Consider the following 21,709-nt stretch of genomic DNA (forward strand, 5'->3'; position numbering starts at 1 on the left):
CTGTGCATTATTCTGATCCCAGCGTTCCCCTTCCTCGCTTTCCTGGTGATCCAATGTCCCAGCCCCGTGCTCAGCTCGTAGCAGTGTGTGGGGTATTGATTTCTGTTCCACAGAACGATAGCCTTCAAAGGATGGCTGGGCATAATGAGCTGGGCAGCTGCCAATAGCTCCGTGTCACCAGCAGCTTGTGACTCTCCGTGTGTCAAAGCTTTGCTGCCCCTCAGTACTTCAGATGGCTTTGTGTCTGTAAGAGCAGGCACAATGTCTCAGCTTCTTGGGGTGCGCCTACATCTTCTGAACCCTTTTTGAAGCTATTTCTGCATTTGATTTGGCAGCCTAAAGCCCACAGAAGGGAAGAACACAGGTTTGGAGGCACGCAACCCCTACGTTTAACTTGGACATCACAGCCCCCTCATAAACCCTAAGGAACAAGCAGTTTTGAAAGCCCTCTGCAGTATTGATTTATCATTTTCTGCAGCATCAGCATCACTTTGAAGAACAAGGGGCTTTGTAATATAGTTGTACATTATTCCTAAAAGTATCTTAAGTGCCTCATAGGAGTGCATGATTGCTCAAGATGCTTCATAATTTATTCCTTCTCACATTTTTCACATTTTATTAATTATTCCTTCTCACATTTTTCAACTGTACAGTAAAACATTTTTGAATATCCAGAAAAGAGGGTCTTTACAGATGGCATTGACATGTACCAGGCTCACATGAAAACCCCCACATCACCTGCAGGAAGGAGAAAAAGAAGGTAGGAATAAGCCTCAGAACTTCCTGAACCGATGTAGCAGGTTTGAAACACCTGAAAAAGTTTAAAACGTGGTAATTTTGCTTCTTGAATCCTGTTCACTCCCAGCAGTGTTGTTTCTGTTTAAGTACTTGATAAGCTAGATGTTAAGCTGGTAGCATCAGGTCCTAAAGGATTCCAAAAGCAGCTGTCCCAAAGTGTGAAGTTCCACTTGCAACTCAGGGAAGACCTCAATGACCAAATGTATGCAAGGAATTACAAGCCCCACTTGCCTCTTGCTGGTGAGAGCAGGCTTATATCACTCCAGATACTTTTTGAGAGTAAATAAATGGCTTTGTTTTACATTATTTGAGAGAAGCCCAACAGGAAATTTGCTCTGTTGACTTCAATGACCTCAAAATCACTCGTAGCCATTTAATCTGGCTCATTCAAGTTTTGTGTGGATTTGTTATGGGGATGTAATTGCTGGTTGGAATCTTACAAAGATAATTTTTCCTTGAGTGGGAAGGCCAAGAGACTGCAATTCAGTGAGTAAACAGAGAAGAATATTTATTTCTGGCTCCATGTTGGGATTTCTAGCTCACTGCTCCTCCAGGCTGAATGCCAGCGAATCCTTGAAGGTAAGGCAGGGTGTGGGGGTCCTTTGACAAAACAAGTCTTGAGGGGTTGAGATACCATCAGCATAGCCCTGTCTGCTTCAATTAGCTGATGCAGAACTAACAGTGGTCGTATGACTCAGGATATGAAGTAAATACCAGTCACTGCTGAATGTTGATCTCTGCAGCACAGGAATTGTTCGTGGCACGTTGACCTGCCCTGAACTCCTGGGCAATCCCAGGAGTTACTGATGGTTACAGCTCAAACACAGACAGCAGCACCTTTTGCTCTGTGCAAACACACTGTGAGACCAATGCTGCATCCCAGGGACTGCCCTAAATCCATCTTTGGTTTGCTCTGACTTCCCAGCATGTCCAAGGCACAAGGAGCTGCTCTGGAGTGACTGGTCATGGGCACCAGATGTTTGCCCTGCCACAGCTGGCCATCCCTGCTACCCAAACACCTGTCTGTGCTAATAAGTACTTCATGCCAAGTCCTGAAGGATGAGCCAAAATGTCTTGATAGCCTGGGAAAGCCCCAGGAGTGTGTGTAATGTCTGTTTTGCAAGACCAATCATCATGTGTGGGCCTCTTGCTCAACAGCGAGCTGCTCCGTGAAGGTCTTGCAGAATGGTTGGAAGAGCCTTTTGCCCTCTCCTTCATCCATCTGGGCATTCATAGCTTGTTGGGGGATTCAGAGGATTTAGAGGGACTGGCAGAAGTGGCAGCTGGCCTGGTGGCAATCCTGCTGTCTCCTGGTTCCCTGCAATAACCCATAAATTACCCTCCCTCACTTCTGGAGCCAGTGGTGGGTGTGTGCTGATTACAGCGCTGTGCTTGACTCATCATTGGAGTGTGGTTCAAAACCAAATGTATCCTTTTCTTTTTCGTGTCAAGAGCATGATTAAGTCCTCCTGTTTCTGTGCAAGAGCCTGGAGCAGCTGCCTCTATTCTCCTCTAGCTGGACTGTGTTTCTCAGGATACAGGAGGGATGCCAAGGAAGCAATGTCTCTCCTGGGAGAGGCTTGGATGAATCATGTTAAGGGAACTCCAGCAGAAAGTTTCACCCACAAAGGGTGGGGAACAGCAGCTGATCTAGACCAAATGATGACTTAACCTTGAAAATTAAGATGTTATTCCTTCAATTTTTATCCTGCTGGAAAACTGAAAATATTTCCATGACGATATTTCCATGAAACTCAACTTTTTTTTCAGCAGAAAACCTTTCTTCTGCCTAAGGTCTGCCTGTTGGAACACTCCCCACCAGCTCTACTGGTGGGCTGGGAGTTTTCCAGGACTAGCCTGAAGTTTCAATCAAGGAGTTGTTTGGGGATTTTTGGTTTGTTTATTTGTTTGCTTTTAAGGCAGCCAAGCAAAACAACTGCTGGCAAAAACTTTAGTACCTGATTCATCCCTATAAAATTCTCTGCAAAGAGAGAAAGCATTTGCTTTTAAAACTGAATTTCCTCTGCTACTCCAAGCAAGAGTTAATAAATGAATTAGAGGTGTTTGTTTCATTTTGGGTGCCTAATCAGTTCTCAATTTGTTTCAGATGAGCCATGTAAAATTTATCCCATGACCCTATAATTACGATCTGTCTTTCCACCCCTTAAATAGCCACTCTGTCTTTTCAAGCATTATTTTGGTTCACCTTCCTGGCATCCAGTTTTCAGTAAATATTTTAAGCTCTGAGGAGTGTGGCTCTCTGCTTTCCTCTCTCCTGGCTTCCTTGAGGACAGCAAGTGCTCCACCAGTTTCCACTGATGGGCTTCAGATCAGCTCCAGATTTCTTTTCTGGTGGAGAACAACTTTTTGGCTGTTTAGAGAGTGGAAAGGAGCCTCGGGGAGCTTCCTTTTTCTCTTTGACAGTGGAAAATGGGCACTTTCTTTATCTTTTGTGCCTTGGTGCAGCTGAAAGGTGCTGGAGCAAGCCCTGGAAAGGGAAGGTCCTGCAGAAAGAGGAGAGGATGGACCCATCCTTCCTGGAAAGGGTGGAGCAGGGTGGCCTCTGGCTCTTCAGGACGTCATGGAACGCCACCCATCACATGCTGGGGATGACTTCAGACTGGCTTGAGGATGGAACACCACCAAGGAATGACATTTCACTTGGATTTTTAAAGTTCTAGACAGAGCTTCTGCTCCAGGTCTGGTTTGCAACTGAGTTCATAACTTTGGCTTTCACAGCTTGGCTACAAGCAGTGTGCTTTGAAATGGGGCTATCCATGAGGCAGTACTGGAGTTTTTCCCACCTCCGCCTCCTTAGTGCTTCCCTTTCTTGCATTTCTTGTGCTCCTTCAGCCTTTATTACACTGGCCAGGAAAGATGGAGTTGAAATAACCACAGCTTTGCTTTGAAGATTGCTACATTGAAAAGAGATGCTTAACTCCCTTTATGTCAAGCGTATGATGTTAAAATCAATAATTCTCTCATTTCCAGCTCATTTTAATGGTGTGAACTTTGCAGAAAGGACTCACATACTGTGGCTGCAATGCACTTGGCACCTGAGCAGAGAAGGGGCAGGTGGTGGATAAAGACTGGGCAGATCTTCACCTTGCTGGGACCTCTCCTGATGGCTGGAAAATCTCCAGGGCTGGCTTTACTCATGTTTTTGCTGTTCCAAGTGGAACTGACTTATAAAAAGGAGTGTTAAGATGGTCCTGCAAGCACAGAGGGGTTGAGAAGTTCAGCTACTGTGATGATGGGTATTTTTTGGGAAGGAAAAATGTGTCCATTAAAAAATACTGGAGTTTCCATGTGCATAATGCCTAGACCTGCATCAGCAGAGCAAATTCTTCTCAGGTGAGATGTGATTTTGCAAGGACATGTAGGACAGGACAAGGGGGAATGGCTTCCCACTGCCAGAGGGCAGGGTTAGATGGGATACTGGGATGGAATTCTGCCCTGTGAGGGTGCTGAGGCCCTGGCACAGGGTGCCCAGAGCAGCTGTGGATGCCCCTGGATCCCTGGAAGTGCCCAAGGCCAGGCTGGACAGGGCTTGGAGCAGCCTGGGACAGTGGAAGGTGTCCCTGCCCATGGCAGGGGGTGGCACTGGATGAGCTTTAAGGTTCCTTCCAACCATTCCATGATTGTCCCAGAGCTCTCCAAGATGAGCAGTAGCAACTACCTGCAGAACCCCTGTGGAGAGACTGATCTGTGCCTTTCCTCTGCTTGTAGGAGAGACAGGTAAAGCCCTTCCCAGCACTGGTTTCTTCGAGATGGCATTGCCTGGCTGTGAATATTCATGTGCAGCTTGTTTCTGCAGCAAAAGTGTGAGCAGGGCTGTGATGCTGCTAATTGCAAGTGAAAGTGTTAATTTTCACACAGTTGTAAAAGAAATCCCAATTTGTGAAGATTTTGCTTGAGTCAGGGGTGAAGTTCCTGTCACTTTTAGAAGGCGCAGATGGGAAATGCTGAGTTGGAATATTCAGCCCCTCTTAAAATACTTTATTCCATCAGAAAGATTCCCAGGCTCTCTCAGCATGTTACTTTGTCAAACTCACCTTTTTTTTTCCCTGAGAGAGGCTGGAGTCTCAACTTATTATTCAACTTTCTATTGCAGCTTTGTATAGTGGAGTTTATACATTCTTAGATCAAACATTATACAATCTGACCGGGAATCGTGCAATCACAGTGGGAGATGCGAGGAAACAGCATAATTTATTTTATAAACAAAGGCATCATCCACATTAAAGTACCAGTTGGTTAATAAAATGGGTTTTAATGCAATAAAAAAAATAAATATGCAGCTTTCTCTGAGCTGTGTTTAGAAATAGTTGCACTCAAATGAGGAATGTGGTGCTCATGTCTTCCCACAGAGGCTGCCTTCATCTCCTGAAAGCAGCTACCCTGGCTGGTTTTGTCTGGGAAGGCTGCAGGGATTTGACCAGCTCCTTATTGTAAAATGGAGTAGATAATGAATGCCAGCAGAAGGACTGAACTCCATTTAATATTTATCCAGAGATGAACCAGCTGCTCTTGGTTGGAAATGTGTAAAGGCTTGGGCTAGGGGAGCTCTGAGGAGGCTTAGCAGGGACAGAAAAAGGTGATGTCCAAGCATCACTAGATGTTGTCATCACCCACAGCTTGTTCTGGAGGATGCATTCATTAGATCCTTGTGGGACAGCTTTGCTGGTAAAGTTGGAACTCTGGGAAAATGGCCAAATTGCTGTGCTTGTGCTGCTGGCCGGGCAGAGGATCCTCCTGAGTGGTTGCTGGACAACCAGCTTCACTGAGGAGCTGGAAAATTTGCAGAGTGGGGTTTGTGCTGTGGGCAAAGAGCTGATGGATCAAGCTGCTGCTTCTGGAGCTGAGCCCTGGGAAGGAGGAGAGCTGGGGGGATGTCCACTTTTCCTGAGGATGTGTTGCTGAGTGGGTAGGGATCTGGGAATTATCAGCTGGATCAAAACTTGTTTTATCCAACAAACATTTTGACAGCTCCTGGAGGAGGAGAGAGGCTAACTTCAGTGAAAGTAGTGGTACAGTGAGCCAGCAGAAGATTTCATCCTGGAGCTGCAGTGAGTACAACCTGGACTGCGAACCAAAAGCTGCAGAGAGTTATTACACACACGTGCACACAATAGAGCTCAGAGCCCGGCCACTGAGACCCTTCCTTGGGGATCCATATAAAATACCTCTCACAAAAGCTGCCCTGTGTGCAAGCAAAGGAACTCCTGCTAGTGACGTTAAAAATGGTAAAAAAAAACCCAACCAAATCCCACAACCTCTTTTTCATACACATCCAAGTGGTGTAACTCTTATCTTGCTGCAGTCTGTTGGAGATGCCAGCACAGCTAAACAGCACACACCAATATGGGACACTAAAAATGCTGCCTGGGAAGCGCTTTTCAGTCACTGCTCTGAGCTGTGCCAATGTAAAAAATGTCCCCTTTGTCATGGTGGTGAATGCATCTTCTTGTTCCCCTTTTTGCCTGGATTTATGTTAAGCCTGGCTTTCAGCCGAGTTTGATCTGCTCACTTTATTGTATTGCAAACAGTAGTCAATGGCTCTTCAGCTCGAGATCGCCTGGATTTATTTTCAGGTCAAGTCAACTCTCCTTGACCCAAGTCTGAACCAAAATACATTCCCAGAAGATTCCCCCACAGGATATGGGATCCAGAGACAGAGTGACATTGTAATGAGTTCAAGGTTTCAGCTCAGTACAACAGAGCCCCTGTTGGTGCAGGGAAGGCACTGAGCAATCCTCATTTCAGCAGATTTTGTCACCCATCAGTCACTGCCCTCCACTGAACAGTGTCACACCACGGAATCCCAGGATGGTTTGCATTGGAAGGGACCTTAAATCTCATCTTGTTCCACCCCCCTGCCATAAGCAGGGACACCTTTGACTAGTCCAGGTCACTCCAAGCCCCAACACACTGCTGGTGTTTGTAGTCTGCAGGGAAGCCAGTCCTTATGGAAGTGTTTGTATGGCTCTGACATGCCTCCGTGGAATTTGCTGTGCAGGCTTTAAACAACTGATGAGATGGTCTGCATTCTTTTATTATTTTTATAAAGAAAAGTGGGATGTCTTTTGGGGACTGCCTGGCACAGAGGCGGAACCAGCTGATACTGTGTCATGAAGTGTAAAACACTGCTTTGAAGATTTGGGACAAAACCAGAATGAACTCATGGATTTAGCCTGGGTGATAAATCTTCCTTCAAAATAAGGCAGCCTTATGTTTGGTACAAAAGACTGTTTATTTCTTCTATGGAAAAAAAAAAGAAAAGAAATGGTGTAATCATCTAGGATTAAGTTTCCAGGGGCCCTGGTCAGACGCTAAAGCCCACATTGCCTCCTTCTCATGCTCACATTGGATAATTTGAGTAGTTTAAAACCTCTCTGGCTTCCTATGGTTTTGGGCTATGAGCTGCTGCCACTGTGCCTTGAACCTAAAGCCATTGCTAAGGACCTCAGCCACAGAAATTAAATGTCCAAGTGTTTGGCTGGTATGAACTGCCTGTTTCAACTAGGAGCCTGGCCCAGGTGTGGAAAAAAATAGAGCCTTATTCCTGTTTTCCATCTCAAGGAGGTATTGAATCCACATGGCAAATACACAACTAAGGTGCAGCTGACTTAATGCTGCATTAAGTCTTTGTGGTTCGGGTGCACTGCCTTTGTTGTTCTGCCTGCTCGTGGTTAATGTTTCATCAGCCCTTTTTTACTTTATCTGCTCGTGTAATTACCTAGGAGCAGCCCCGTGTGCACTTTGGTGATGCTTCAAATTTCACACCTCGTTGGGATGGATGCTGGGGAAGCTGTCAGTGTGAGAGCCAGGCAAAGGGAAGGTGGAGAGCTGGAAGTCCTGCAGGAGCTTGTATGTGTGAGCTCACAGAGTGGTCTGTGCAGTCTGAATGATAAGCAAATCCCATCTTTTCTGATGGCTCAGGCTGGGTTGTCTGTGCCTGAGCTGGCTGGGAGTGTGATGGGGTCAAACAGGCCTCGATTGTTTTATGGCGCAAGAGCCGCTCAGCGGTGCCTGCTCTCTTGTGTGGGGAACTTCAGCTGTGCTCTCCCCTTGTTCCCCTGGAATCAGCTCCTTGGGATGGTGAGGGGAAGGCCATGGGTAGAGCAGTTACTGTGCCCTGAGTTGTGTGTCTGCTGAAAACCTTCCTGTAGCTATTCCCTGAGGTGTTTTTCGACAATCCACGGGTTTCTCCTGAGGAAAGACACGCTCCAGGAGATGGGCAGGGAGGAAAAAAGGGAGCAGGGATGCTCCTCTTTCAAAGGAACACAAAATTTGTGTGGTCAGGAGACAGGTGGGAAGAAAAATGTGGAGTGTGACCATACCTGTGGAAGGGGGCCTGTGGCCAGTCTCACTTGCTGTGTGCAAGGTGTCTGCCAGGAAAGGTCTCTCCAGGGCTTTATTTTGACTCCATGTGATGCAATTTAGGCAGGAGATGGGGCTGGATCTGCAGCAGGAGCATCTGGCACGTGCCACTGGAGCTTCCTGGAGAATGGAGAGCAGGCATGTAGGGAGCCTAGGCTGGGAAGCAGCTGGAGCAGGGCTTTGGAGAGCCCATGTTCTGCACGTGGCTACTGAGTTCTCCTCAAATCCTGAGTGTCTGGCTGGACTGAGAGCCAGGACAGCTTGGCAATTTCCACTGCTGAGCCAGAAGCTGTCCAGAAGAAGACCAGACAGTCCCAATCACCAAACATCAAAGGAAAGCAGCTGTAATGTCTTTGTCTTCTCACCTGCTTGCTGGTGGGCAAACAGTGACTGTTCACAGTAAAAAATTACCCTTTGTGTTCACTTACTTAACATTTTCAAGGAGTTGTGGCTAAATGGAGGTGACCTTCACTCTCAGCTCCCATGCACGGGCTCAGCTCCAAGAACTGCAGTCAAACCATGCTGACTTTCAGCAGCTGGGACTTGGGCCCTGTGTTTAATGTCCCTTCCTCGGTGCTCACACACTTGGTTTTCCTTGCCAAGATTATATTTGCTTTCCTTCCTCAAGGACTGCTCTAAAAATCAGACTTTAAAACAATATGTCTTTTTTTCCCCCTGCAGAGAACAATATGATATGCCACTGTTGAATTAATATGTCCATGAGAAGTGAATATAATCTCTCCAGTAGATCCCCTTTCCAAAAGATTTACGATTTAATGAATTTTTTATTTCTTACCAGCCTGTAACATTTAGTTGTTTTACACCTACAGGGCTCTTTCCCATGGAAGCAAGTGAAGGTGGGGGGGATCCCATCATCCTAATTCCAGCTCCTTGCTTTCTTCTCTCTAACCCCAGCCTGCCACTTGCTGCTGATGCAGATTTCCATAGGATGGCTCCTGTCAAAACCTACCCTTGCCACGTTCACGTCTCACTGCTAATCTGAGACTGCGCTGTGAGGACAGGAGAAGTTTTTGAACAATGTTTATGTAAAAATCAGTGTCTCTGAAAAAATCTTCTCTGCTGCCTGCTTAACTGCTCCAGGCAGGATTTCTGGCTCAGGGTTTGATGTTATCCTCCTCATGGTCACATTCTGGCACGCTCTCAAATAAATGGCAGTAATGCCTCTGACAGCAGATTAAGAAGCAGCAAATAACATCCATCGGTAACACCTTTATTTAGTGGAAAGGGTAAGATGGAAATGAGCTGTGAAGGGGAAACCCATCTTCTGTAATTACTGGCTACACAGGTCAAATTCCTAATTCCACCACCAACTGATTTCTCCTGAAACCTCTCATTACATTGAAAATAGCAAATTGATTGCTCTGCCAGCCCATTCCTCAGCGGATCCTGCTGGAATTGTTGCCATATTATTGCTTGGCTTTGGGAAAGCTCGCTGGGACTGACAGAAAATGCCCTGCCATGCAGGTGGACAAGACCTTAAACCTTTCCCCTGCTCTGTCTCTCTCCTCACCCCTGGGGCTGTCCAAGGAATGCTTGGATGTGGCACTCAGTGCTCTGGGCTGAGTGACAAGGTGGGGATCAGTCACAGGTTGGACTCGATGATCTCGGAAGCATTTTCCAACCTAAACAACTCCATGATTCTGTCGTTGGGTGGACAAAGCCAGAGAATGGTTAAAAGCCTGGGTGGCCCAGCTGAAGAGGGCCATGTGAAGCACTGTGTGCTTTGAGTTGTCTCTCTGAATCAGAGCTGCTCACCATCACTTGTCAGGAGGCGAGAGCTGACGGCAGCGTCCCCGTGCCGGACAGGGCTGGAAAACACAGATCCCTCCCGGCAGCTTTTCACAAAGCTTTCCACGTGTGCTGCCTCAAACCACAGATGCTGCAGGCCTGTGACAGCCCAAAAAGTTCAGCTTTATGCTGGAAAATCTTCCTCTTCAGTTCGGTCCTTACTGTTGTGGTGCTGAAGCTGAAAATGCAGCCTTGGAGCTGCAGCAGAGATGGAAACCAGCCCCCGGGCAGCTTTTTGCAATAAAAATATAATATCTCATGAACTTTTGAACTAACAGGTGGGTGCTGTGAAGGAGGAAGGGAAGTCCTGAGCGGTGATTTCTCTTTTATTGCTTGGTTTAGTGGTTTAGGCTAGGATAGGGGAAGCAGGAGCCTTGCCCTAGGATGGGCTGGGGTTGCCCTGGCAGCCTCTCTGTGCACTTCTCTTCCTTCTTTCTCCACTTTTAAGAGGTCAGCTTCTTTCTGCCACAGTTTCTCTAGTGCTGCCTTTCCCACCCCCTGAGCAGCTTCCTCAGCTTGGGGCACCTCTGGCTCGCTCCATCCTTGTGCAGAGGAGAACTCTGGTTTCCTGGAGCTGCCTGTGAGCACGAGAACTTTTCCTGCCCTGCAGTGAGAGGCTGCTTCTCCCTGCTCTCTTCCCCTTGCCTTCCTCATCGTGCGTCTGTTCCAGACGGGACAGGATGGAGCTGGGCAGGAGAGCAGCCCTGGGGCTTCCCTGAGGCTGCTGACGCTGCTGGAGGCAGGGCTTGGCATGAAATGCCCTGATTGTTCCCTGCTGCTGGGGGAAGTGAAGCCGGGCAGCACCACAGCCACTGCCTGCTGGAAACGTGCTGCTCGTTTCCTTTCTGCTGCCGTTTCAGAGGTGACTCCTGACGCAGTCATCTATTCATTCCTCTTGTTAGCACGGGGGCTCATTCCTCCATCCCTCCATCCATCCCTCCATCCATCCATCCATCCATCCATCCATCCATCCATCCATCCATCCATCCATCCATCCATCCATCCACCCATCATCCCAGCAATGCAGCAAGGAATGTGACACAGGGCTGGCTGTCTTGGCAGAGGAAGGAAGCACAGGATGCTGGGCTTCCCCTTTGGATACTTCATAGATCACTTCTCCAGGGCTGTGCCAGGCTTTGGCGTGCCTGGGTGGGTGCTTGAGCTCCTGGCACCGTTCTCTGTGTGCGTGAGGCTGCTCCCACCTCGCTCCTGCGGCACGCAAACCCTCTCTTGTGCAAGGGGAGAAATGTTTCCCCTTTGTCCCATTCTGATACTTACTGTACAATCAGCATGTTCCTCCACCCAATACAATCTGCACTTTGCCTTCTTGGCCTTCTCTCTCATTCCCAAACCTGTGTCTTCCCAGCACTCGAAGCTGCCAACTGGAGTGGTTTACTTTTTATTTTTAATTTCTCTGTTGATTTGAGTAGGCAGGGCTGGGTGTCAGCTTCCATCTGCCTCCCAGCTGGAAAGGGAAGCCTTAAGAGAAAGGGAGGGTGCTTTCAGCCTGTGTTCCCGAAGTCAATAGGGAAAGGCTGTGAGGACTGGGAGGAATTCAGGATTTTTTCTCTCCTCTACCCCCATTAGTAACAACTTGTGTTTTGGAATAAAAAAGAACATATTGCTGTAGTTCAGACAGTTAAACAAAATATAAATGCAAACCAAAGCAGTTAAATAATGATCTGGCTTTCAGTGCTGCATTTTGCCCAACAATGACATGTTGCCACAGACTCCTCCATAACAGGGTGAAAACTGCAGAGCTTTGCTTTCCTAAATCATAAAATGGTTTGGGTGGGAAGGGACCTTAAAGCTCATCCCATTCCACCCATGCCAAGGGCAGGGACACTTTCCACTATCCCAGGTTGCTCCAAGCCCTGTTCAGCCTGGCCTGGGGCACTTGCAGGGATCCAGGGGCAGCCACTCTGGGCACCCTGTGCCAGGGCCTCACCACCCTCACAAGGAGGGGTTTCTTCCCAATATTCCATCTAACCCTGCCCTGTGGCAGTGGGAAGCTATTTCCCCTTATCCAAAATCCTTCTTCAGCTCTCTTGGAACCCCTTCAGGCACCGAAAGGTGCTTTAAGGTCTCCCCAGAACATTCTGTTTTCCAGGCTGAACAATCCCAGTTCTCCCAGCCTGTCTCATTTCAGTAATTGATGGATCACCTGGACAGCTGCATCTCCAAGGAGTTGCTGGCCATAGCAACTGCAATCTGCAATCACATCTCTTGGATTGGTGGCAGACACCAATTAATCATGGCAAGCAGGCAGCACCTCGACCTTCTGCTGATTTGATCTGAGGTTCCCAGCTCTGCTTGCTCTGTTCTAGGGAGGTGGTTTTGTATCACGCAGATTTTTAACGCCTGAGCACCAAACAAAATCTAGTTTTTGTAGCTAAAAGGGAATTTGCCCTGGCTCTTCTGTGAGGAAAGTGCTCCTATAAAATGACACCTGAAAGGAGGAACCCGGAGAGGGCAGCGAGGGCTCTGCCCTGGGCAAAGTGCAGGACAGGGCAGGTTACCTGTGACTTCTGAACTTCCAGCAGCTTTGTGGTTCCAGGTGCTGGCTGGTATTTCTGGAGAGCTGTGGAAGACTTTGCACTTTTTGATGTTATTTTCTGGCACACCAAATAAAGCAAAACCACTCCACTTGCTTTTTTAGCCAAGCAATCAGAGTGCCGCTAGAGTGCCTTTAGTTTTGTTGGCTTTTTTTTTTTAATTCCTAGGATTTTCAGAGCCTGATTTAGCCAAGTTCTTCAGTCCCTGCTTATTTTTAAACCTAATCCTGCCGCTCTCTGACATCACTGTGTTTCAATCCCACCAACATCCGTGGACTTGGGCAAGCACTCAGAATTCAAGCAGATGCTGAAACACTTTGCTCACCAACAGCTGTGAAGTTGGGAGGACCTCACCCAGGGAGAGCAGGGGTCAGAAGGGAGATGAGACACTTTACATCCCACCCTTTCCATCCATGGGAAGGTGGGAGACTGTTCTTGTTCCCTGGCACCCAAAGCAGAAAGGACCCCAAAGCCCATCCAGTGCCACCCCTGCCATGGGCCAGACACCTTCCAATATCCCACACTGCTCCAAGCTCCATCCAGCCTGGTCTGGAACACTTCCAGGGACGGAGCAGCCACAGCTTTTCTGTGCCAGGGCCTCATCACCCTTCCAGGGAAGATTTTTTCCCCAATATACCATCCAAACCTACTCTCAGTTTGAAAGCATTCCTCCTTGTCCTGTTAATTGCCTGTGGATATAGGATTATGTATTTTTGGGGAAACAAAATACGTGCTTTCTGGGGGCAGGTCCAAGGGCTAAACCTGAGCCCTGTATCTTCCAAAAAGTCGTGGTTCAGAGGTGCCAGCTAAGCTGCATGTCCTGGCTGGGCAGTGGCTCAGCCCTGCTGAGGTGATTTAGGAGCTGCAGGTCGGTGTGGGCTCAGGGGGAGGGTTTGGGGGCCGAGCTCACCTGGTGTTTTGGCTGAGCTCACCTGGTGTTTTGGAGACCCCTGGGAGCTGTCAGTGCCACTGGCAGGGCTGGGCAGGTGGATGGACATCTGATCCCAGCATTTCCCTGGGACAGACAGCCTGACCGACCCGCCTTTCCCTCAGAATTATTGAAATAAAGGGATGGGACTATTTTTGGGCTAGGAACAATTTATTGCTCAGATAAGCATCAGTCTCAGAGGCTGTGAGATTGCAAAGGAGCAGTCAGCCATAGCTCAAGAGCAGTCACAAGTTTCTTATTTACAAGGTAATACATAACTTTCTAAACTAGTAGACAGTTGTCACAGGGTTTATTTTGGTTTTCTAAGCTATCACTTTTACTTATTTCTACTGCACTGTGGATACTTTTATCCAATGGGATATTATCACATGTACACACATATGCTTCTATTGTAACTTCTAAACTCTTACTCTATACAACTACACCTCTCTCTTCTTCTGTATTTTTCTCTCTTTTTTCTCTTTCCTCTTTTTCTCTTTTCCCACATCTTTTCACCTTTTTTTTTTCTTTTTTCACTTTTGCTCTCTCTCTTTTTCTGCTTTTTCCTTCTCTTTTTTCCCATGTTACTTTTTTTTCTCTTTCCTCTCCTTTCCTCTTTCCCTCTTTTTCTCCTTTTTCCTTTCCTTTTTTATTTTTCTTTTTCCTCTTCTGTTTTTCTCTCCTTTTCCCTATTTTTTCCTCTTCTTTTTTCTCCTTTCTTTTTCTCCTTTTTCCTCTTTTCTCCTGCTTTTGCTATCCTTTCCCTCTTTTTTCTCTCCTTTTTCCTCTTTTTTCTCCTTTTTTCCTCCCTCTGATTCTCTTTTTCTCCTTTCTTTTTTCCACTTTTCCTCTGCTTTTGCTCCCGTTTGCGTTCTTTTTTCTCTCCTTTTCCCTCTTTTTCTCTCCTTTTTCTCCTCCCTCTGATTATCTTTTTCTCCTTTATATTTTTCCTCTTTTCTTCCGCTTTTTCTCTCCTTTGTCCCTTTCCCTCTCATCTTTCCTCTTTTTCTCTCATTTTCCTCCCTCTGAATACCTTTTTCTCCTTTATATTCTTCCTCATTTCTTCTGCTTTTGCTCTACTTTGCCCTCTTTTTTCTCTCCTTTTTCCTGGTTTCTTCTGCTTTTGCTCTACTTTGCCCTCTTTTTTCTCTCCTTTTTCCTGGTTTCTTCTGCTTTTGCTCTACTTTGCCCTCTTTTTTCTCTCCTTTTTCCTCTTTTTCCTCTCCTTTTTCCTAATTTATTTTTCTCTCCTTCTCTCATTTTCTCTCCCTTTTCCCTCTATTTCTCTTATTTTTCTCTCTTTTCCCTCTCCTTCTCTATTTCTCTTTTTCTCTCCTTCTCTCCTTTTCCTCTCCCTTTTCCCTCTCCTTCTCTATTTCTCTTTTTCTCTCCTTTCTCTCTCTCTCTTTTCCTTCTCTTTCTCTATTTCTCTCCTTCTCTCCTTTTTTCCTCTCTGTTTCTGTCCTTTTCCTCTCTCTTTCTCTATTTCTTCTCTTTTCCTCTCTCTTTCTCTACTTCTCTTTTCCTCTCTTTCCCTCTCTCTTTCTCTATTTCTCTCTTTTTCTGTCCTTTTCCTCTCTTTTCCCTCTCTCTTTCTCTTTTTCTGTCCTTTTCCTCTCTCTTTCTCTATTTCTCTTCTTCTGTCCTTTTCCTCTCTCTTTCTCTATTTCTCTTTTTCTGTCCTTTTCCTCTCTCTTTCTCTATTTCTTCTCTTTTTCTCTCTTTCCCTCGCTTTTCCCTCTCTCTTTCTCTATTTCTCTCTTTTCCTCTCTTTCCCTCTCTCTTTCTCTATTTCTCTCTTTTTCTCTCCTTTTCCTCTCTCTCCATTTCTCTCTTTTTCTCTGTTTCTTCTCTTTTTCTCTCTTTCCCTCGCTTTTCCCTCTCTCTTTCTCTATTTCTCTCTTTCCTCTCTCTTTTCCCTCTCTCTTTCTCTATTTCTCTTTTTTTTGTCCTTTTCCTCTCGCTTTCCTCTCTCTCTTTCTCTATTTCTCTCTATTTCTCTCTTTCCCTCGCTTTCCTCTCTCTTTCTCCTCCCTTTCCCCGTCCTTATCTCTCCCCCCGTGCCGGTATCTCCCTCTCCCACCCCGGCTGCCCGCACCCCTCGCTGCCGTTCCCGCAGCCCCGGGCGGGGCCGGGGCTGGGCCGGGCCGATCTGGGGCCGAGCCGGCGCTGCGCTGGGCCGATCTCCGGCCGAGCCGGGGCCGGGCCGATGGGAGCCGGGCCGCCGGAGCCGCCCCCGGGAGGCGGGCTCCCCTCACGGCCGATATAAGGCGGCGGCGGCGCCGGGGCCGCGCTCACTGGCTCGGGCAGCGCTGCCGCCAGGCCCCGAGGTAAGGGCGGCACCGGGGGAGCCCCGCCGGGCTGCGGGACCCGTGAGGGCTCGCAGCCTCCCCGCAGAGTCCCCGTGGGCCCGCACGGGGTGGGGGAGCCTCTGCGGCTTGTCCCCGCCTGGGTTTGCCGTGGCGGGAGGGTCTGGGGGGGCTCGGAGCGGCCGCACTCCCCTGTGGGTGCCCCTGCGTGCCCAGGTGCGATCCTGGGCCCCGCTCCGTTCCTCGGCCCCGCTCCGTTCCTTCCCCTGCGGTTGTTGTTTGTCTCTTCAGCCCGGAGCTGCCGCAGAGTTTGAATGTGCCGGGCTGGGTCTCGCACACCCTCGCGGGCATGGGTGTCCTCTTGCGGCGGCCGCCTCCTCACGCTGGAGAGCCGGCGCTCGGGAAGGGTGAGGCTGTGCGGCTGACAGCCCGCCCGGCCGTCCCAACTTTTCCTGGCATGGCTCTTTCCTTCTTCTCCTGGGAAGGGCAGAGCGCGGCTTGCCCACGCCCCTGAGCGGCCGGGAGGCAGGTCCGAGTGCGGGCAGTGGGATGCTCTGGGAAGCTCCCCAAATTGCTTGAGGGCTTGGGCACTGCCCTGCCGTGCCGGGCTGCCCTCCTAGGCAGGGATGCCTGTGCCTGTTTGCTTTGTCACAGCCTGCAGCGGGTCCTGGGCAGGGGGTGGGATGGGAATGGTGCACTCCTGCAGGCTGCATCAGCTCCCGGGACAGCTCTGGGGGTCTGGAGCAGGATTTGGGGTGCGTCTCCTTTCCTTCTTGTCCTATAAACTAGCAGCGACTGGACTCGGCACGTGTGCCTGCCAGGTGGAAGGGGTGATGGCCTGCAGGAGTTTTGCAGTGTCGCGGACACAAATTACGGTCCCAGCTTCCTTCACGAGTTTTTTGGGTGCTGTGCTGTCTGCAGAGAGCGCTGAAGGGGTTTTTCTAGGAGCACGGAGTGGCTTTATTGAGTTTGTCTGGTGGGTTCCCCCCCCGTACCTCCCAGCTAATCTGGGTGGGAGTCGGAGCTCGGGTTGCAGCAGCTAATCCCAGACTACAGCCCGGTTTGTGGGGCTGTAATCTGTGAGCACAGCCCTCCTCCCCGGCGGGACCTAGAGCCTGGGAGGCCGGCTCGGTGTCGGGTTTTTATTGCCGCGCTGGGGATGCGAAAGGCGCAGGCAGATGGATGCACGTGTGTGCAGCAGCCGTGCTCTCGGAGTGCAGGCGGGCTGGGAGCGGGCTGAGCATCCCTCGTGCTCCCTAACACCCCCAGGGTGCCCCTGAGCCGGCAGCTGCGATTGTGGTGTCCCCAGCACTGGTGTGAGCCCCAGCCTCAAGGGCTCTCTGCTGCCCCGTTGCTGCCTCTCTGTCGGAATCTGACACCTCTGAGCCAGGTTTGAGTTTCTTCTCTGTGAGGTATGTGCTGGAGGCTTGCTGGTGCTGGGTGGTCACAGTCCTGTCCTGAATTGGGGTTTGGGATGTGGGGTGAGCCCGTTCCCCTTATTTTAGACCATGTGCCTTTCCTGAGAAGCCCAGGCCCACCCATGCTACTTCTGTAGGGTGTCAGGGGGTAGCGGGGTGTTCCTCTTGTGCTCCTGTGCTCCCCTTGCTGCCCCCAAATACCAGCAGGAGCTGGTGGCCTTTGCCATGGGGCTGGAAGTTTTGTGGCTTTTAGGGAGTTTGCTTTAATTGCTGCAGAGTTTTGAGGCAGAGGGACTTGGGGATGGTGCTGCTTCTCCTGTGTGTAGGAGGCTTGGAAGGTGTTTGTGCTGGGGATGCAGTGGGACCCTGGATGAGGTGTGGCAGGAGCCCCATCCCTGTGTCCCACTCACAGCCCTGGGATGAAGTGAACACCCAAGGGATGCATCCACCACTGCTGCCTGAAGCACCAGGGTGGAACTGGCAGCTCTGGGGGTGGATCAGCCCCTCTGCCCTGCATAGTGTGGGTTAAATCACTCTCTGCTGTCCTGAGATGAGCACAGCTTCGGCTGTCCCAGGATGGAGAGCTGCCCCTGGCTCAGCTCCCTCTTTAGGCAGTGTTTTAGCAAAATCCGTGCTTAATTTGGTTTGAATCTCGGCTCCGTCTTTCATCAGGCCAGCAGGATGAAAGCCACAGGCCAGATCTCCTCACAGGGCCAATTTGGGCCTGTTTGTGGAGAGATTTGATCTCCCCTGAATGTGTGCAGGGCCCCCCTCATTGTTAGTGCCACCAGCTTCCCCTCTGCTGGGACAATGGTGCCTTGAGTCCTCTCGGGTAATCTCCCCCCTTATCTCCCTTCTCTTCCGTAGCCTCTGTCCCTGACAGGCAGGAGGGTGGGAGCTTTGGGAAGAGCTCATTATGCAGATGGAGAGGTGCTGTGTCAGCCAAGGTCCCTTTTTGGGGAGAGGGGCACATCTGAGCTCTTCCCTGCTTAACCCCACTCTGTGCTCCTGGAAACCCTACCAAGAGATCCTGTGGTGGGGTCAGGGATATTTGGAGGTCCCTGTTGCTCTCTGGTCACTTGGCCACACTGGTTTTCTCCAGGCTGGTCCCTCTCTTTCTGGGCTGTGGTCATGGGGAAGAGCAAGGTGACCACTGGTGGGGTGCTGGATGTGTCCATGGGCGGGCTGGCTGACCTGATGGTCCAGCTCAGGGGAAGCCATGAGGGAACAAGGATTCATCCCTTGGGAACCCACATTTGCAGCTTTATTTTGGCACATCCCAGGCTGGATCCTGCGCTCCAAAACTGACCTGGCTGAAGCGTGGTGGGTGGTACTGAGGGTCCTGTGAGGGTCCCAGGGAGGGGGAACAGCATTTTTATGCCTCCCCAAAAGGACAGGAGCAGTTAGCAGCCCCACTTGGGGTTTTGTGTGAGCCATTAAGGGCCTTTTCTTTCTGCTGGTGAGGAAGTTAACAAGTTGCTTTGTCCACTGCCTGAAGGTAGAAGAAAGCACTGAAGAGGCAGCAAAAGTAGATATAGAAAAGCAAAAGGGTGGAAAGGAGGCAGTTGTGGAGCCAACCATGATGGGGGAGTGTTTTGAAATCAAAGCACTCTTCTAAAAAGAAAACTTAAGACCAGCAGATCTATTCAGCAGTCAGACTCTGAGTTTTTCTTTCTTTTCTCAACGCTGTGTAATGGTAGTTAAATGCAGGGGATACTTTGTAAAATTCGAGGGAATTCTTTGTAGAATTCGAGGGAAGGGAGGGAGGGAGGGAGGACAGAGCAGAATTTAAATTTAAGTTTGGATAGGAGTACAAAGCCCCTTAGTTCCCCACTTCTACTTTTTGCATCTGTATGACTTGACAAGATGCTGACCAGAGCCTGTGGTAAATGTTTTACGGTGCCGTGTATCAGCCAGATCAATTCTACTGTGCTTGAGGGAGCGCAGATAAAATGGCCTAAAGATTCCCCTGCTGAAAGCGATAGGAGCATCATTTATGCTGGAGGAGACAGATTTAGTCGCCTGACATTTATTTGGCCACGGTGTACTTTGCAGATTTCACACCCGGGGACGATAGCCAACCTGATGATGTCAGATGTGAGCTGGAGGAGAAGGAAAAATCACGTTAGATCTGGTGCTGCTCCTCTTTTGTCAAGCAGATGAGTTTTGCTAAGTGTCTTGGCTGTTTTACTCCACGGAGTGCTTTGATGGAAGGTGCCTGGCAAGAGCAGGATGTCACTAAAGCGGCGCGTCCCCGTATGACACGGCAGCAGAAATAGCTCCGTAATTTACGTCATTTCTTTCAATCCTGTTTTGCCTTTAGGTCGTTTGAGTTCCAGTCCGAGCGACCATGAGCGCGCTTGACTTGACTTCCATCCTGGATTTCCTGGAGACGGCCAACTTGACGGAGATCAACTGGACGTGCAGCAACGGCGAGTGCATCACGGTGGATGCGACAACATGCCCTGGCACGCTCAACAAGAGCGCCCTGCTCTACACCCTGTCCTTCTTCTACATCTTCATCTTCGTCATAGGCCTGGTGGCCAACTCGGTGGTGGTGTGGGTCAACCTGCAGGCCAAAATGACCGGCTATGAAACCCACCTGTACATCTTCAACCTGGCCATCGCTGACCTGTGCGTCGTGATCACCCTGCCTGTGTGGGTCGTCTCGCTCGTCCAGCACAACCAGTGGCACATGGGGGAAATCACCTGCAAGATAACTCACCTGATATTTTCCATCAACTTGTACAGCAGCATCTTCTTCCTGGCGTGCATGAGTGTGGACCGCTACCTCTCGGTCGCCTATTTCACCAACTCCAGCAGCCGCAAGAAGAAGATCATCCGCCGCTGCATCTGCATCCTGGTGTGGCTCCTGGCCTTCTCCGCCTCCCTCCCGGACACCTATTACCTCAAGACGGTCTCTTCCAACAACGAGACCTACTGCAGGCCCGTTTACCCCGAAGAGAGCTTCAAGGAGTGGTTGATTGGCATGGAGCTCATCTCCGTGGTGCTGGGCTTCCTCATCCCCTTTCCCATCATCGCCGTGTTTTATTTCCTCCTGGCCAAGAGCATCTCCACCTCCAGCGACCAGGAGCGGAAGAGCAACGGGAAGATCATCTTCTCCTACGTCGTGGTGTTCCTGGTGTGCTGGCTGCCCTACCACGTGGCCGTCCTGCTGGACATCTTCTACAGCCTTCATTTCATCCCCTTCAGCTGCCAGATGGAGAACTTCCTCTACGCCACCCTCCACATCACTCAGTGTTTCTCCCTGGTCCACTGCTGTGTCAACCCCATCCTGTACAGCTTCATCAACCGCAACTACAGATACGAGCTCATGAAAGCCTTTATTTTCAAGTACTCTGCCAAAACTGGCCTCACTAAACTCATCGACGCCTCCAGAGTGTCAGAAGCAGAATACTCAGCTCTGGAGCAAAATGCCAAATGACTGCAACCCCAGAAAGAAACTTCCTTGACTCTCTGACCTGATGTGGGTTTTTTTTTTGTGTGTTACGGTTTGTTTGTTTTGTTTTTTTGGTTTTTTTTACCCCTTTCCTTTCAATGTGCTTGTTACGAACGCGGCGTGAATTCCAGCCTACAAAAAAGAGAGGACAAAGTGTAATTTAAGAGTAGGATCAGTTGGAAAGTGGAAGTGGTACCAAAATGAAAACCTTTTCTCCTCCTAGCCCAGTGTGGACTCCTCAACAACGCTATGCAAATGGAAATTGCTTCCTAGCAGACAAAGCCATTGTGTACCATAGATAACATGGATAAGCTTGTCCTTCCACGTCTTGATTCCCTCTTGTCTCCTTGTGTACGTTTATATATATAGTGTGTTGTATTTAAAAGCTCGAGACTTTATTTTCTGCCTCTTGGTGTACCTTATACAAGTGTATTTGAAAGTGAAATATATTTTTATCATGTATTTGAAGTATATTGCTGATGAGTGTATCCAGAGTGCTGTAGTCTGAGTGTTAGGTGGCCGTTTGGCTCCAAGAGGATGCTGATAAATAGGATGGAAATGATCTCTTGGGAGCATCCTCCCTGGCTGGCACACTTTATGGACCATGGCTTTATGTGGTGTCACACCCACATGCTGGAGCATGAAATATATGTAGTGTAATATAGCTGCCATCATGTTAAAATTAACAGTATTGTCAGAGTCCTTAACTCCTACACCCCTGCTTCACCAGGCTGTATCCTCCTGCACAGAGTGAGTGATCTTACTGCTGAGAGTTGTCTCTATTTGTAAGTTATTTTTGTAAAATAAAGATCTGAGAAAAAGAAAACAAGACCTGTGCCTACCAGTGGTTTGACTTGCTAGCCTTCTCCTCAGGTAAAAAAAAAAAGCCAAAAAAAGGAGGAATCTCAAGGCCACCCTCTGTCCTTTGGTGCAGGAGCACACAGGTCAGTCAGAGTTTTCCTGGTGTTTGGCTCAGAAAGAGCTGATGGAGGATGGGAGATGGCACTGGAGCATGGTGAGCAGGGGAGGGGTGGGAGGAGTGGGTCTGT

At 49.1% G+C, this 21,709-nt stretch overlaps 1 protein-coding gene across 2 annotated transcripts; it reads left to right on the plus strand.

Moving 5' to 3' along the window:
* Nucleotides 1-648: 648 nt before the first annotated feature.
* ACKR3 (atypical chemokine receptor 3) lies at nucleotides 649-21,491 on the plus strand. Of its 2 annotated transcripts, none has more exons than XM_064433510.1 (2): nucleotides 649-760; nucleotides 19,524-21,491. In XM_064433510.1, exon 2 carries the CDS (start codon nucleotides 19,551-19,553, stop codon nucleotides 20,643-20,645), a length of 1,095 nt encoding a protein of 364 aa, XP_064289580.1. In that variant the 5' UTR covers nucleotides 649-760; nucleotides 19,524-19,550; the 3' UTR covers nucleotides 20,646-21,491. The 2 variants fall into 2 exon arrangements, with proteins under 2 accessions (XP_064289580.1, XP_064289579.1); XM_064433509.1 differs by lacking the exon at nucleotides 649-760 and adding an exon at nucleotides 15,672-15,803.
* Nucleotides 21,492-21,709: the final 218 nt, after the last annotated feature.

Source organism: Passer domesticus, chromosome 10, assembly GCF_036417665.1.
Source record: "Passer domesticus isolate bPasDom1 chromosome 10, bPasDom1.hap1, whole genome shotgun sequence".
Lineage (NCBI taxonomy): Eukaryota > Metazoa > Chordata > Aves > Passeriformes > Passeridae > Passer > Passer domesticus.

Excerpts from the sequence above, each read along its gene's own strand:
- ACKR3 (XM_064433510.1), top strand. The coding sequence starts at position 19,551 with ATGAGCGCGCTTGACTTGACTTCCATCCTGGATTTCCTGGAGACGGCC.